Source organism: Sparus aurata, chromosome 3 (assembly GCF_900880675.1).
Source record: "Sparus aurata chromosome 3, fSpaAur1.1, whole genome shotgun sequence".
Classification (NCBI taxonomy): Eukaryota; Metazoa; Chordata; class Actinopteri; order Spariformes; family Sparidae; genus Sparus; species Sparus aurata.
In genome coordinates, this window is record NC_044189.1 from 15,297,003 (window position 1) to 15,311,175 (window position 14,173).

Below are 14,173 nucleotides of genomic sequence, written 5' to 3' on the forward strand. Positions count from 1 at the left end.
AGGAGCATCAGAGCTCCTACTCCAGTCAGATCATTTAACTCTCCTCTTAAAGTGGGACAAAAAGCTGCAAATTAACATTGTTAAATAGGCTTAGAGGTTAGAGGAAGTTAGAGGAAAAACTTTGCAAGGATACTTTCCTGTTTCCAGCTTGTATGTTTGGTGTTTTGCACTTGTAAACCAGGAGACTTTCACAGCCAGACTACAAGTGTATTTCACTTTTTTCTCTGGGGGAAGTTTTCCCTAATTGCTCCATCACAGCCTCAGACGGAAAATCCTCGCTCCTGGCTCTTGGCTCTGCTCGCTCCTGGCCAGCAAGCAGTGATTCAGATCGCATGTAACAGGCTGCAGCCGACGACTCACTTTTTCCGACGACTTCAGGCACCAGAGGAGAGTCGCAGCAACTCACTCACTCACACACACACACACACATACACACACACACACACTGCTCCGTGGACGCTGGGGTTTCTTTACAAGGTAAGACACATTTTATATACAAGACATGTGTGAAACTGTTGTATGCTGATAGATTTTTTTCAGGGGAAAGACGTTTGCATGATTTGAGGTTGTGTATTTGCTGCCGCGCTCCGTCACTTTTCAACTCTCTTATCTTCTGCTGGGGAGCCGTGTGAGAGATACCGAGCTGACTTCCGGTTATAACAAAGGAGGGAAAACTTTCATTTAAGCTGTAGCTGTTGGGAGATTTAAATACAAAATAATGGTAAGATATGTTTATTGTCGAGGAATAACACTTTTGTAGTGTGTGACTGAACACACCTCGCTATCTTTCTGTTATTTGTGATCAAACGAAGGCCTAGCTAGCATGATTTCTTTATGCTTTTACTTTGAAGGTTAAATCCTATTTTGCAAGCATTGTCTCAGATTTTTTTTTTTCTTTTCTTAAATTCAGTGGTGGAAGAAACGTTATTTTATGTACCAGTCCAGAAGTGTGAATTAAGCCCTTCATTTCAAATCCTAAAAGCTATTATCAGTTAAATGTTGCTTCTCGCACTTTTCTGTCATTTTGGGTAAGACATTTTAATCAGAAGAGAAAGATCTTTGTTGACTAACTAAACAAACTCTCTTTGTTTCCATGACTGACTGAACTGAAGAAACAAACGCACAACACCGTTTCATACTGTTTTACTTTGTTTATATGTGGCGGACCCTGCCACCTTTGCAACTTCAAACAGTGTTCTGGTGGCCTTATTTTCCTCTCAGAGCAGCTTGTTTTTTTCAGTTATGGAAAAAAAGCAACAATCTGAGTTTGTATTATAACCTCATTAATATTCTGAGTTTGAATTTCGTCTCTAAAACTACGTAGTTCCCCTTTAACTTGTCTTAGTTAAAGTGACTGTCTTGTTTTGGCCCTGTGACTGATGTATTACTTTAAAAGGACATTATTAAACTGTCAATACTGATGCATCAATGTGTACTTAGTATTTTTGCCAGCCTACTGTAGCTTGAGGTTAAGCTAGTCTTAACACGTTTATAGCAGATGGTTTAAGCATGCCAGACTTTTAGAGTGGAAACTCCTGAGTGGAGCTGCGAACAACTAACAGACACCTGAAACATCTCATGATGTGCCAACTACACATTGTTTTGTTGTAAGAGGTCACCAGCCAACATTAAGTTGGGAAAACACTGGTTTAATCTTCGACAAAATGTAGCTTTTTGTCAAATCTAAAATCTTAAATTGTAAAAGTAATTGCAGCAGGCATATATAATATAGTGGAGTAAACAGCACAGATGTGTTGCAAAGAACTGTGGGGAAATCTTGGCAGACAGCCGGCTGGCCTGTATGCCTACCATGTGTTTCTGACCAGGCCTACTGTCAAGGCAGACAAGGTCCTCATCAATACATCTCATCCTCCTCTTTATGTCTATATATACCCCGAGATCAGAACCATCCGAGTTCTGCATTGAGCCACAAATAGGACGTTAAAGTTTTTTGTAAAAGTCAAAGTGTAAGTCTGAAGAGGCATAAAATGGAAATGTTAAGATACATGTACAACAAATTGTACTGTAGCATGGTAATTGAGTAAATGTTTCCACCACTGCATAACTTTATAAATCATTAGTTGCCAGTTACTGGCCCATTAAAATCTTCATTTCTTCTTGACATGTACAATGTAGTCTGACTTAAAATGTAATGGGATTGTGCGTGTTTCAATGATATTATCACTATTTGCTTTCCAAAAAGAGATGAAAATGCGTCTGTCTGGGTTTTATGTTGGCAAGAGGAGAGCTATTGTGTGAATAATGGAAAAAATGCTCAGTGGATAAAATCTGTCATGATGCCAACGACTGGTCTCTCCAGCTTTTACAGCTGTGTGTGTGTGTGTGTGTGCGTTTGTGTTTGTGTGTGTGTGTTTCAGTCAGTTTGGAGATGCTCCGGGGGGCAGTGAGCAGGGCCGTGCTCTGCCTGTCCTGCTCCCTCCTGTTGGGGGTCTTCCTCTCAACAGTGGGTGCAGAGGCAGCAGGGCCTCTTCCTACCTTACCCCCTGAGCCAGTTTCTGGGGAACCAGACTTTGAAGATCTGGAGTGGGGCTCTGGATCATCTCTCCTGCACCTGCTCCACAGCTTCCCTGCTGACAGCCCCTTTGTAACAGAGACCCCGGGCAAACCAGTCAACTGCACGCAGCGCTTCTGGTTACCACCGTCCTCTGAGATCTGCTGGGAGAACATAGCCGGACCCGAGGAGTTTGCCAGGTCCCGTCTGCTTGTTCTCCAGAACAGGGCTGCCCTGCAGGCGGTGTCCACCTCCAGCGGTGTGGAGGAGGGAGGGAGCTCCTACGAACACCAAGCAAGAGAGGAAGTCCAGGGAATCCACTCAGACCACCAGAGTGTGGTGGAAACTATGCAGACCATGGAGAAGGTGTTTGTCTCTCTGGCTGAGAAGAGGAAGGAAGGGAAGGAGCAGGGGGTCCTCACGAGGTGAGAAACGGACATTCATGGACCATTTAACGGATTAAATAACCTCAGGGCTTGAATTAGAATAATTATTGGGGTGTGAGGGGGCTGAATCACATCTTCTTTTTTAAAAAATCGAGACCACTCCCTGTGTAATCTGACATTTCTTCAGAGAGTCTCCTAGTATTTTTGACAAACAAAACAAAATTGTGGAAATACACACTTTCTGTGAATAAAGAGCTGCTAAATAAACTGTCATTACAGCCACAGAACTAATGGACTTTAAGATTTTTCGACAACCCAGCGTTAAACTTGATGAAAATATAGATCAGATGATGCCGTGTTAGAGACATTTCTTTCTTCAGCTGCTCCACAGAACGCAGGATTAAATGTCACAATGAAAGACATCTTTTTTTTTTTTTCCTTTTTTTTTTCTTGTTTACAAAAAAATCTCGCAAGGGAAGAATTCCTCTGTAATGAGAAGAGGAAAACATAACTTCTCCTCCCTTTTCTTACGTAAAAAGAAGAAAAAAACATAATATTCCCACTTTTTTCTGACTTCTGCTACCTGACAAATAGTTTTCCTACAGTCCCTCAACACTGGACTTTGTGTTAAAAGTTTCTTTCCATTTGAGTTTCATACTCTATTTGTAATCAAATCTTACAGTCCACAAACAGTAATACTTAAACTGTGGTCAGTACACCCAGTCTGTATATCAGTGGTCTTTCTGGAGGGGTGGAGGGAGTGGAACTGTTCTTTACTTACTTTAAAGTACAAATACCACACTGTAAAACACTCACCAGCAAAAAGTCCTGTACTGAAAATGTTACTTAAGTAAAAATCATAAAAAGGTATTTAAAGTATAAAAAGTAAAAGTACTCTGTGTGTGTGTGCTATATGACTGTAATTAAGCATGATTGATATCAATTTATTAATTAGTTCATAAGAAGACATCATATTATTTCAAAAAGGTCATCATATGTTTTTTTACCGCAATAATTCCTCCCTCAGAAATGTGCTGGAGTAATAGTAACAGTGGCATGAAAAGAAAAGAAAAGAAAAGAAAAGACTCAATTAAAGTACAAGTATCTGATATCGGGACTTAAGTACAGTACTTCAGTAAATGTACTCACAATTCACCAGTGGCTTTTCTTTGTTGTATATTTATATTTTTATAAATACATTAGAACCATGCTTTTCAGATGTCCGTCACACAACACAGCCTCAAGTCCCACTGTAAGAATGAATTACATAATGATTGAATACTGATCCAAGCCAGCTGTGAGATTATTCCTAAATCACTGTTAGTGAGGGAGTCGGGAATCCTTGTTTGACCCAAACACAACACTGCATGACAGCCTCAGAAGACCGAGCTGAAACGGCGTCCAGACAAGCAGCTGAGTCATTTCAGCACTCATCTGTCAGGACATCTGGCCGAGATGAGGCTCTCTAGAGAATGAATGATCGTTGGTGATTTTTCCCTATTAAATGTGAGGGAAATACTCGTTACTCTTAAACCAGTCACAGGGGAATTCTAACGCACGGCAGTGTGTAAATGTGTCTCTGACATTAACTTGTGGTTTGTCGTTATTTTCAGCATGAAAGAGCATCTTGCCAACACAGGAGACGCCATAGATGGAAGAGAGCACATGGCAAACACCCTGGAGAGTCAGTTTTCAACTTTGGAGGAGACTCTGCTGAACATGCAGCTTCGACTCAACAAACTCATCCGACAGTGACGATGATTCATATTTCTTCCCTCATTTGAAATGTATTTATATGTTAAAGGATTGTGCAACATTGAGTGTAGTAAGACATACAATAGTATCCTGGTTATGGTGATGTTCTTGCAGGATCCGAGTTATGTTTTGTGCAAGTAAACACCTTATCCCAGCTGCCAGAAACCTGGATATATCTTGATTAGAATCAAAACCAGGATAACGCTCAGTACCAGGATATTAATGCACATGTAAACTCACTCAGTGTAGCAAACGAATGCATGCTCAGGATTATCTTAGTCTGTAATATTAGGACAAAACACACTTGATATGCACCTTATGTCACCCAAATACCTATCAAAGCAACATGTATAACCTGGAGGCAGCAGAGATCAATAAACCTCACATTATCAGGGACATGTGATGAACTCAAGCCTTTGTTCTATTTTGCCTTTTTTTATACACGTTTCACATGGAGATGTCACGATCATATTAATGGAGACATATTATGCCTTTTCAGGGTCAAAATTAAATTTTGGGTTACTGCTAGAATATTTTTAAATGCTTTAATGCTGAAAAAAAAAACGAGTTCTCTCATGCTGTCCATTGCTGCAGCACTATATTCCCCCTCTGTCTGAAAACAGTTTCAGCTCCTGTCTCTTTAAAGCCCTTCCTCCTGAAACCCCACTCTCCTCTGATTGGTCAGCTCACACACGCCTGACCTAGCACTGCTAACAGCAACAGAGCAGCTGTGCTAAATCAATTCTAACATGCCAAACTAGCCGCGAAGCATTAATTCTGCAAATGTGCAACATGGTGACACAGTGTGATGTCACAAAGTAAGGACTATTGACGATGCATTTAAGGAGCAGTGTTTTCTGTCGGAGAGAGAAGCATCTGTTGGTGCAGACTTTGGCCTTGTTAACTCTCAAGATCTTTTACATGCACAAAATCTAACATAAATCAATGAAGGAAAGGGAAAAAATTAAACAGCGTAATAGGTCTTATAGCGTAACAGCCACTGATAAAACCATGAAACATTTGAACACATTTTTAAATTGCAATATCAACCATCTACCTCTCCAAGATTATGGAATAACACAAATGTACTCTTAAACCCAGAGTTCAGACGTGTCCTTAAAGACTCTGTGAGGGTAAAAATGGAGTGCAGCACGAATATCAGACAGCATGAAACTTTATTTCAATATCAAATCTAAACAATTTTACAACAAATTTACGAGGAAGATGCCTTGTAAGGTGGTCAGCTGTTACTTAAATAGTCACATCTGTTAGGCTGAGGGTGAATTTTTATTTGGAAAGACACAGCATGTACAGTTGCTTTATAGTTAAACTGGAGGAAAAAAAGAGGTATTTGTACTTTTGATCAGTTCAAACAACTTTCAAGTATTTATGAGAAGCTACTCAGAACTCAAACATGACATTATATCGAGAAAAAAAACCCCATCAGGTATAACTTAGATCAGAAACATCAGCACAATTCACTTTGACATCAGTGTTTGACAGCATGTCTAAAATAAAGTGTTCACCGAACCATATTTTAAAAGGCAGTAACAACTCAGGAGCTGACACATCTGTGCTCCAGCTGTGTGGAATGGACTCCCATTGTGTCTTGGTCTGTTACATGCAGGCTCATGCAGGCCTTCAGAAAAAAAACACACACACACACAAAAAAAACAATTCTTTCCTCCTGATAATAGTGTGTGGAAAACAGGCCTGAAATGTATAAGTTGCTGCTACTCAAAGATAGTCTCTGACTACAGGCCAAATGCAGAATTGTTCTTAGATCTACTATTCAACTGCATCTTTTATTAGCACCAACAGCACTTTAGCCTTCACTAAAACATTGTTTTTGTAGAGGTGATCAATTCTGCCGACAACTCAAGGGGTTATGATGCATCTGAGGCTGCTCTGTTTAGGACATCGTTACAAAGTTCGACTCACATAAGGTACATCTTCTTCTTCTATGGTGCTCTAAGACTCTCTGGGTTGTTGTGTTTGAGTCTTCACTTAATTTCACATTTGCCCTACGTGGCTTTATTTTCAGTTCCATGAGCGCTACAGCTGAACTCTGTCAACGTGTTTAAAAGAGTTGACAAATTCCATGGTGTCTCTCCTGCCAGTCATTTTGCTCTTAATGAATGGTGTGTACACTTCCTAACGTCTGTCCAGGTGCAAAACGCAGCCAGTGTCCCTCTTCAAAAGTCAGCATCCTCCTCCTGCATTTGCTCCAAGGACTTGAGGTAATCTCGAGCCAAGATCTTCTTAGGCAGGATGTCTATCGGTTAGAAAATATAAAGAGAATATTTCATTGTGTCAAACTCGTTCTCTTTCTCGTTCAATTTCTCTTCTAACCGTAGATGTACAATGCCATCCATGACACGCTAACCGGTCAATCAACATGCTGTCACACAGTTAACTTGAGCTCTCAGCGGCATTTTTTTTAAATCTCCTGCCTGCAGAAAACAAATAAACACTGCAGAAAAAGAAATCACAATAAGAATCCAAGTCACTCCCTTTAAAACAATGACTTTTTCTTGTCTCCATGATGAAGAGACAAAGGAGTGATGTCAGGAGTTTTTCTTTTGTGATTTTTTTTGTGTGGCGCACCTCAAATCAACTCAGTTAAGTTAAAGAAGTGATCCTATCCTTACATTTACAGATTGTAGCTTGTTTGTTGTTTAAACCACTTGGTTCGAGTACATGTCGCAACATATAATAGATTCTAATAAAAAAAAAAATGTTAAAAGCTGCTTACATTTTAAAATGATCATACAGAGGAATCAACAATGATGGGATATTACAGTGAAACGAGATGTGTTGCATGCATTTGAAGAATACAAGTTCAGAGTTATAATAAAGAACTGACCGGACTGCAGAAATAACCTTTGAGAACTGGGAGTATGGATGCTCTATCATGGTAACTTTAATTGCATTTTGTAATATCCATATATAATTGGATTATGATTTAGTAGCATACTTCAAATGGCTAAGAAAACCAGACAAGAATTCTGTATGTGACACACTATGGTGCCTCCAATCCATGCAAAAAAATATGGCACACCTTGCTTATACTCATCGTTAAACTAAGTGTAACACAAGTCTCTGGTCATTTTGGAGGACTTTGCTTGTGGTATTGTTTGTAAGAGAGGCGATTCTAATATTCTGCCAGGCTTATGTCTTCCAGGGATGGAATGTAGTTCGGCTCCAGCGAACAATTATTTATATTGTAGATTAATCTGTCAATTATTTCTCTATTTAACGATTATATTTATGTTTAATGTTCTATAGACTATCAGTGAAAAATGTCAGCCAGTGTATCCCAAAGCCTAAGATGACATCCTTAAATGTCTTGGGTTGTCCACAACCCACAAGATATTTAGTTTACTGTTGTAATCCATTTTATATTCACATTTTGACTTTATTCTTCAGAAATGATTTACTAGTTTGTCTTAATCATTGGGCATTAATACAACAGATCGCTTACTTGTTGCAGTTCTTATTGTATGTCAGTATGATGCACTGGCACAAAAATATGAATATTTGGAATCTATTGAAGGGCTTTTGACTGCATTAAGTTGGCTAACTGCGTGTTTACTGATAGCATGATAAAGCTATTAGTTACATAAAATCTGTGAGGCTTCACGTTAATCTAAAATTTCAGTTGTAATTTGTAAACAGTAACCAAATTCACATGCTGCAGATGGTCCCTGTAAGTTCACCTGGTCGTGTCTGGTCTCACCTGTAAGGAAGTGGAAGGTCTCCGTCTCCTCTGCGGTGTGAGCCAGGTCGCTGTACGACAGGCTGTTGGTCTCCTTCCCGGCGCCGTTGTTGAATGAGGACATAGCCAAGTGCTGGACAAACAGCTCCTTCAACGACACAACAACAAGTCAGAGAAGGAGAAACTCATAGTAAGAGTGCACTTTTTGGCTCAAACGGAAACTGGGGCGGCTATATGTACAGTTATCAAGAGAAGCTAACAGCGAGCTAACGCCTGTTAGCAGCAGCAGATGAATGAGCTGTGAAGTTAGCAGTGCTCAGTGGAACGATGATTTAGCATCAAACCGCGGCTTACTGTCGCCTTGGTGGTGAGGAAGAGGGCGTCCTGGTTGATGCTGGAGACATCCGGGGAGCTCTTCATTATCAGCCTCACTCTGGAAATCGGGAGTGAGATGTTCTTCTTGCTGCTCGACGTTTGGTCATCTTTGTCGGGATTATTTTGAGACATGTTCATGTGGACACGGCGCCAGACAGGCGGAACTTCAAGTATTGTTTTGAACAGTGACGCGTTGATTCTTCTTCTTCTATAAAATTAACAGTCGTTGGCGGGTTTTGTACCGGATTACCGCCACCTGCTGGAGGGTGGAGACACTTCCGGCGAAAACAATTTTTTTGTGTTCACTTAAGACTTTAATTTTTAAAAATGTAATCATGATTTCATCATTATCATTTTATCATCATAAAATGTCCATATAAAAAATCGCCCTCCTCATGTTTTCTTTACAAGACACTTTTAATTACTATTATTATTAAAGTTTGAGTAGTTGTAAGTGTACATTTTTATGGAGGTCATTAAAAGCACCAAAAATAAAATTGAAAATAAATGCATGGATTAATTTATTTATAAAACGTGACATTAATTGCTATTTATGCTTTGATTTGCTCCTGTATTCATCCAACTATTTATTTTCTTTCCCATTTTGTTTATCATTTTATAAATAATTCATGCCTATGTTTATTATGTACTTTATTTTTGATGCATGTAATTGCACATTAATCCATCTATTTATTGTGAAGCATGTTGATCAATTTAGTCATTTGCATCATTGTAAATACGGGTTCTTACCAAATCTTTTAATGTTATTTCCCACAGCATACTGGATTATAATCCAGTATACCATGGCAATGGTGATGGATGAGATAGCTCAGGAATTAAGGGGTGGAAAGGTGGTGAAAACTAGATGGCCTCAAACGCAAAGAAAGGGTGCAAAAATAGACAACCTATCAGTAGTCCTTGAGATTGAAAACATTATGCCTAAGAAAGTAAAAGTGGGATATTTGAGCTATGTTAGAGAGTTTATCCCAGCATCACTGCTATGTTTCAAGTGTCAGAGACACTGCAGGACAGTGTAAAGGAATCTAAGATGTTGAGGTGAACATATATATAGAAAGTGTGGTCATGATGCAAAGTGGCACCAGATGTTATTTGTACACAAGAAATGTGAATAATAATGGAAGACAAGGTGGAGGATGTGTAACATTTGTTAGTGACACTCTAGCTTATGGAAGAATCAATGTACCAAATGATTATGAATGCACAGAAACAGAAATGTGAAGTCTTCAGTTTTTGCAACTCTTGCAAGAACTTACAATGCAAATATTTCAGGAGATATCAGGAAGTGCCGACAGAATATAAATATAGTGTGGAGACCTTAATTCCCACTATACTCTTTGGGGAAGTGATCAAACTGTACTAATAGTCTTAATGAGCTTAACTGAGGAGAGAGCACTTTGTCTGTTTTAATGATAGAAGGGGGCACCAGGGTGGATGTTATAAGATATACAGTGTCATGTTTAGTGTCTAAGAATATGAGTAACTTATGGGAATGGAATGTAATAACTGATACTAACATAGGGAATTATCATTTTCCGATTTTGTGTTCTATTAATTCTGAAATGCATATACAGGAAGGATACACAACAGAAAGATGGAGTTTGGAGGGGATTTTAGGGATGAGTGACAAAATGAGGGAATGTTACAAGGCTGTATTTTTCTGAGAGATACAGGTTTACATGGCAAAATACGATATCTGTTTTATTCATGGGGGAGTCTTGTGTTATTAATTATTTACTTTACTAGAATGTAACCTGACGTAGATGAAGCCTTGAGGCTACACACTCCGGTACAGTAGGTGGCGGCATGCACCTTTACACGTTGGTTTGCGAGCGCCAATACACTAGAGAAGAAGAAGAAGAAAAGGCAAAGGAGGAGAAGAAGAAGGTTCCGTTAGCAATGGCGGTGATGTGTCTGCAAATGTAAACAATTCCGGTTGCATTTGATGCTTTCGTGAGTATCGTAATTAGTCTAAAGTCATAGCTGGTCCTTTAAGTTCTGTTGGCCTCAGGAAGGAGACATATTTCTCTCTGTTTGTGTCATTTGTACCAGTGTCATTGGTGAAACACAGTTAGCAGGAGCTAGACGAGCGACCATCATCTCATTGTTGAGCGCTGCATGTGAAGCCGTCCGTTTCTTCGTGCCCTGGCGTCGCTTTCCGAGCATTAACGATGCCGCTGGGGTTGAAGCCATGCTGTGCTGTGTGCAAGACGAACTCCTCCTCGATGTGGAAGAAAGGAAACCAGGGAGAGATCCTCTGCAACAACTGCACAGGAAAGAGCTGCAGCGGCGGAGCGTCAGGACCCTCCATTTCCTCCAGCATCCAGCCCAGCAATGGCGGTGGAAAGCAGGTCGGTTGTTGTGCCTTCTTGTGCGGAATATTAGCATCACACATGGTGGTCATTTTTAAAGGGAACCCCCTGCTCTAAAATATAGTTCACATGCCAGTGTGTGACCTCGTTTTACACCTCAGTTTTGCACAGTACAAGTACTTCTTTGAGCTGAAAGGCAGAATAATTGAGCCCAATGTAGTGATTATAATCGATCACAGAGCAGCTCCTGGTTTTGCTTTGATATGAGCATGTTTTCATTCAATTCTAATGTTGACACTCTTATTTCCACTATAGGAAGACCATTGTCTGTGTCTGTCGAAGATGAAGGTAGACTCCAGGGACACAACAAGTAGTACATTCAATGATTCTTGAAAATCGGCTATTTTGATAATAAAGTATCTGATCAGGTGAAAAATGCTAAATATTTGCTTGTGTGAGATCCAAGAATGTGAAATGTTGCTGCCCTGTTTTAATTTAGATCACTTTAAATAGAAGTAGGGCTAAGTTAAGGATTAATGTCATTGCTGATAATGTTTTCAAATAACTGATTGGTTGTTTGGTATATGAAATATCAGAAAATGGTGACGTAAGGCCAATCTGTCTTTCCCAACGTCGAAGTTGATATCTCCAAGTGTCCTGTTCTGTCCACGGTGCAAAGAGCTGTCATAGAAGAGCAAAGAAACCTGGAAACATTCACATTTAGGAAGCTAGAATCAGAACATTTGGACTTTCTCTCTTTTTAAAAGTTACAAAAACTAATGAATCAATTATCAAAATAGTGATTTAATAGTCTGCAATTTATCGATTAATCCTTGCAGCGCTGAATAAAATGTCTTGTTGTTTTGGACAGTAGGTCAGATGAAACGGGCACTTGGAAAGCTATCACTTCACGCTCTGAGACGTTATGACGGACGTTTCTTTATTTTTCTGATCTTTTCTATAATTACCTCATAATCATGTGCTGCAGCCCTAGTACATTTTGCTATAGGGTGAAGGTGGCTTAGCTGCAGCTAAATCCCTGCCGTCTGTTGCTTTTGCCCGTAGTCCAAGCAAGAGATCCACAGGAGGTCTGCACGGCTGAGAAGCACCAAATACAAGGCTCCTGCGTCTGAGAAGAAGGTGTCAACAAAAGGGAAGGGGAGACGACACATATTCAAACTCAAAAATGTAAGTTTGAGATGGATTAATTAGAGAATTAGGATATTTCTCTTATTCTCTCTAATTGTTCTTCAACATGAATTTACATGTTTCTGATCCCTTTCCTCAGCCGATCAAAGCACCAGAATCTGTTGCAACAATCATCACATCAGAATCAGTGTTTTATAAGGTATGTTGTTTATTCTTACCAAGTAAAAAATAATTTCATGTTTCTGTTCAATATCATGTTTTTTTTTACCTGTGAGAGAAGGAGTACAACTGTTGTCATCCTCAGTGTTTTCTATTTGTGTCCACAGGGTGTGTACTACCAGACAGGAGATGTGATCAAGGTAACAGATGAGGAAGATGGGAAGCCATACTACGCTCAGATCCGAGGTTTTGTGCAGGACCAGTACTGTGAAAAGAGTGCAGCGCTGACCTGGTTGATCCCCACTCAGGCCAGCCCAAAGGACCAGTTTGATCCCGGGACGTACATTGTTGGTGAGGAATTTTAAGATTCAGATTTTTAAAAATGTTAGTAGTTTGTAGGAAGTTAAGAATTGCCTGTTCTGTGTCAGGTCCAGAGGAGGATCTGCCTAGAAAGATGGAGTACCTGGAGTTTGTGTGCCACGCCCCCTCTGAATATTTCAAGTCGCGGAGCTCTCCGTTCCCCACCATCCCCATCCGACCAGAGAAGGGCTACATCTGGAGCCACATAGGACCCACACCAGCCCTCACTGTCAAAGAGTCCGTCAGTGGCAGCAGTTAACACAACAGCAATATGGACTGAATCTGTTGCTTTGAAACAGATGTTTGTACAGTTATGTAATATAATGAAAACAAAACAATGGTTGTTAACCACAGCCATTACTTCAAATTGAAGACAGGTTGTGATTTGTTACAAAGTAAAATCAGGTGTGAATACAATTAAAACAAGTTGTTTACACAGCTGCTACTTTGGAATATTACTTTTGTATTTAGTGTTAAATAAAAAGCTCTTTTCTACCATATCTTTTGTCTGTGATTGTTTGAAAAATAGTGTTTATTTATTCATTGAGATGCTGTGTGGGAAGCACACCCAACATTAGTTCTTTTTTTCTTTGATCACTTTTCCCTTTTGTGAATAAAGCCATTATAATTTTATTATTATTATAACATTAAGCTGCAATGAATTACAATTGGCTTAATAGGCCAAGTATGTGTCCCCATACAAGGGTTTTCACTCAATTTCTTGTTCCTTACACAGGAATAGAAACAAGCCGAGCTAAGAACAAGGACAACAAAAGCTAAACTAATGAAGGTAAAGAATGGTCAGGACTTTGATGTGCACTAGTGTGTGAAAAAAATAGGTGTATGTATGGAGATTTTCATAGTGACATGCTGTCAGAGACATGACAGAATGATTTATGCCTTAATACTGAATTACTGCCCTAATGTGTGGTGAAGATCAGTCGCAAAAGCAAGTCATGAGCACCCCTACTGTACAACACTGATATATGCTATGAGCCAAACTAGTGTGCCATTGGACTTAAATGTTTTATTGTCATGAATATTTCTTATACTACTATAAAGGATATGATCCCCCAAAAAATTATAACGTAGTTATAATCTACTGTCAATCTCCTACCACTGAAAAGTCTGTTAAAAGTTTTCAGTCCATAAAACATTTCTGGCGCTTCACAGCATAACACTGCAGCATTGTCCTAAACAACTTAAGTATATGGGGACTTGTTTAAAGAAGGGTAATGTAACAGCCATGAAAAAAAAAACAAAGTAGCTCCATATAGCAGTCCAACGTAATCCAAGTCTGCGGAAGCCTGAGTTCCCTAGTGACTGAATCTTAACTTTTGGATGAACGAATACTTTAACAATACCAAAACTCCACCGTATGTCCAGCACACGTATTTTACACATTCTAAAGTTAAGTCATGCCCCAGAG

The 14,173-nt window shown here is 39.5% G+C and overlaps 3 protein-coding genes across 5 annotated transcripts; 2 read left to right on the plus strand and 1 right to left on the minus strand.

Moving 5' to 3' along the window:
• Nucleotides 1-7: 7 nt before the first annotated feature.
• Nucleotides 8-5,065, plus strand: LOC115579075 (uncharacterized). 2 transcript variants are annotated; one of them, XM_030412553.1, is made up of 3 exons: nt 8-477; nt 2,383-2,937; nt 4,512-5,065. In XM_030412553.1, exons 2-3 carry the CDS (start codon nt 2,390-2,392, stop codon nt 4,651-4,653), a joined length of 690 nt encoding a protein of 229 aa, XP_030268413.1. In that variant the 5' UTR covers nt 8-477; nt 2,383-2,389; the 3' UTR covers nt 4,654-5,065. The 2 variants fall into 2 exon arrangements, with proteins under 2 accessions (XP_030268413.1, XP_030268412.1); XM_030412552.1 differs by having other exon boundaries at nt 143-477; nt 2,379-2,937.
• Nucleotides 5,066-5,809: 744 nt separating this feature from the next.
• Nucleotides 5,810-8,973, minus strand: chrac1 (chromatin accessibility complex subunit 1). The gene is made up of 3 exons (XM_030413150.1): nt 8,726-8,973; nt 8,393-8,519; nt 5,810-6,928 (listed from the first exon to the last, which is right to left on the minus strand). The coding sequence occupies exons 1-3, from the start codon at nt 8,882-8,884 to the stop codon at nt 6,849-6,851; spliced, it is 366 nt and encodes a 121-aa protein (XP_030269010.1). The 5' UTR covers nt 8,885-8,973; the 3' UTR covers nt 5,810-6,848.
• Nucleotides 8,974-10,574: 1,601 nt separating this feature from the next.
• On the plus strand, nt 10,575-13,244 carry gatad1 (GATA zinc finger domain containing 1). 2 transcript variants are annotated; one of them, XM_030409936.1, is made up of 7 exons: nt 10,575-10,717; nt 10,817-11,115; nt 11,392-11,424; nt 12,142-12,264; nt 12,365-12,424; nt 12,552-12,735; nt 12,813-13,244. In XM_030409936.1, exons 2-7 carry the CDS (start codon nt 10,936-10,938, stop codon nt 13,001-13,003), a joined length of 771 nt encoding a protein of 256 aa, XP_030265796.1. In that variant the 5' UTR covers nt 10,575-10,717; nt 10,817-10,935; the 3' UTR covers nt 13,004-13,244. The 2 variants fall into 2 exon arrangements, with proteins under 2 accessions (XP_030265796.1, XP_030265807.1); XM_030409947.1 differs by lacking the exon at nt 11,392-11,424.
• Nucleotides 13,245-14,173: the final 929 nt, after the last annotated feature.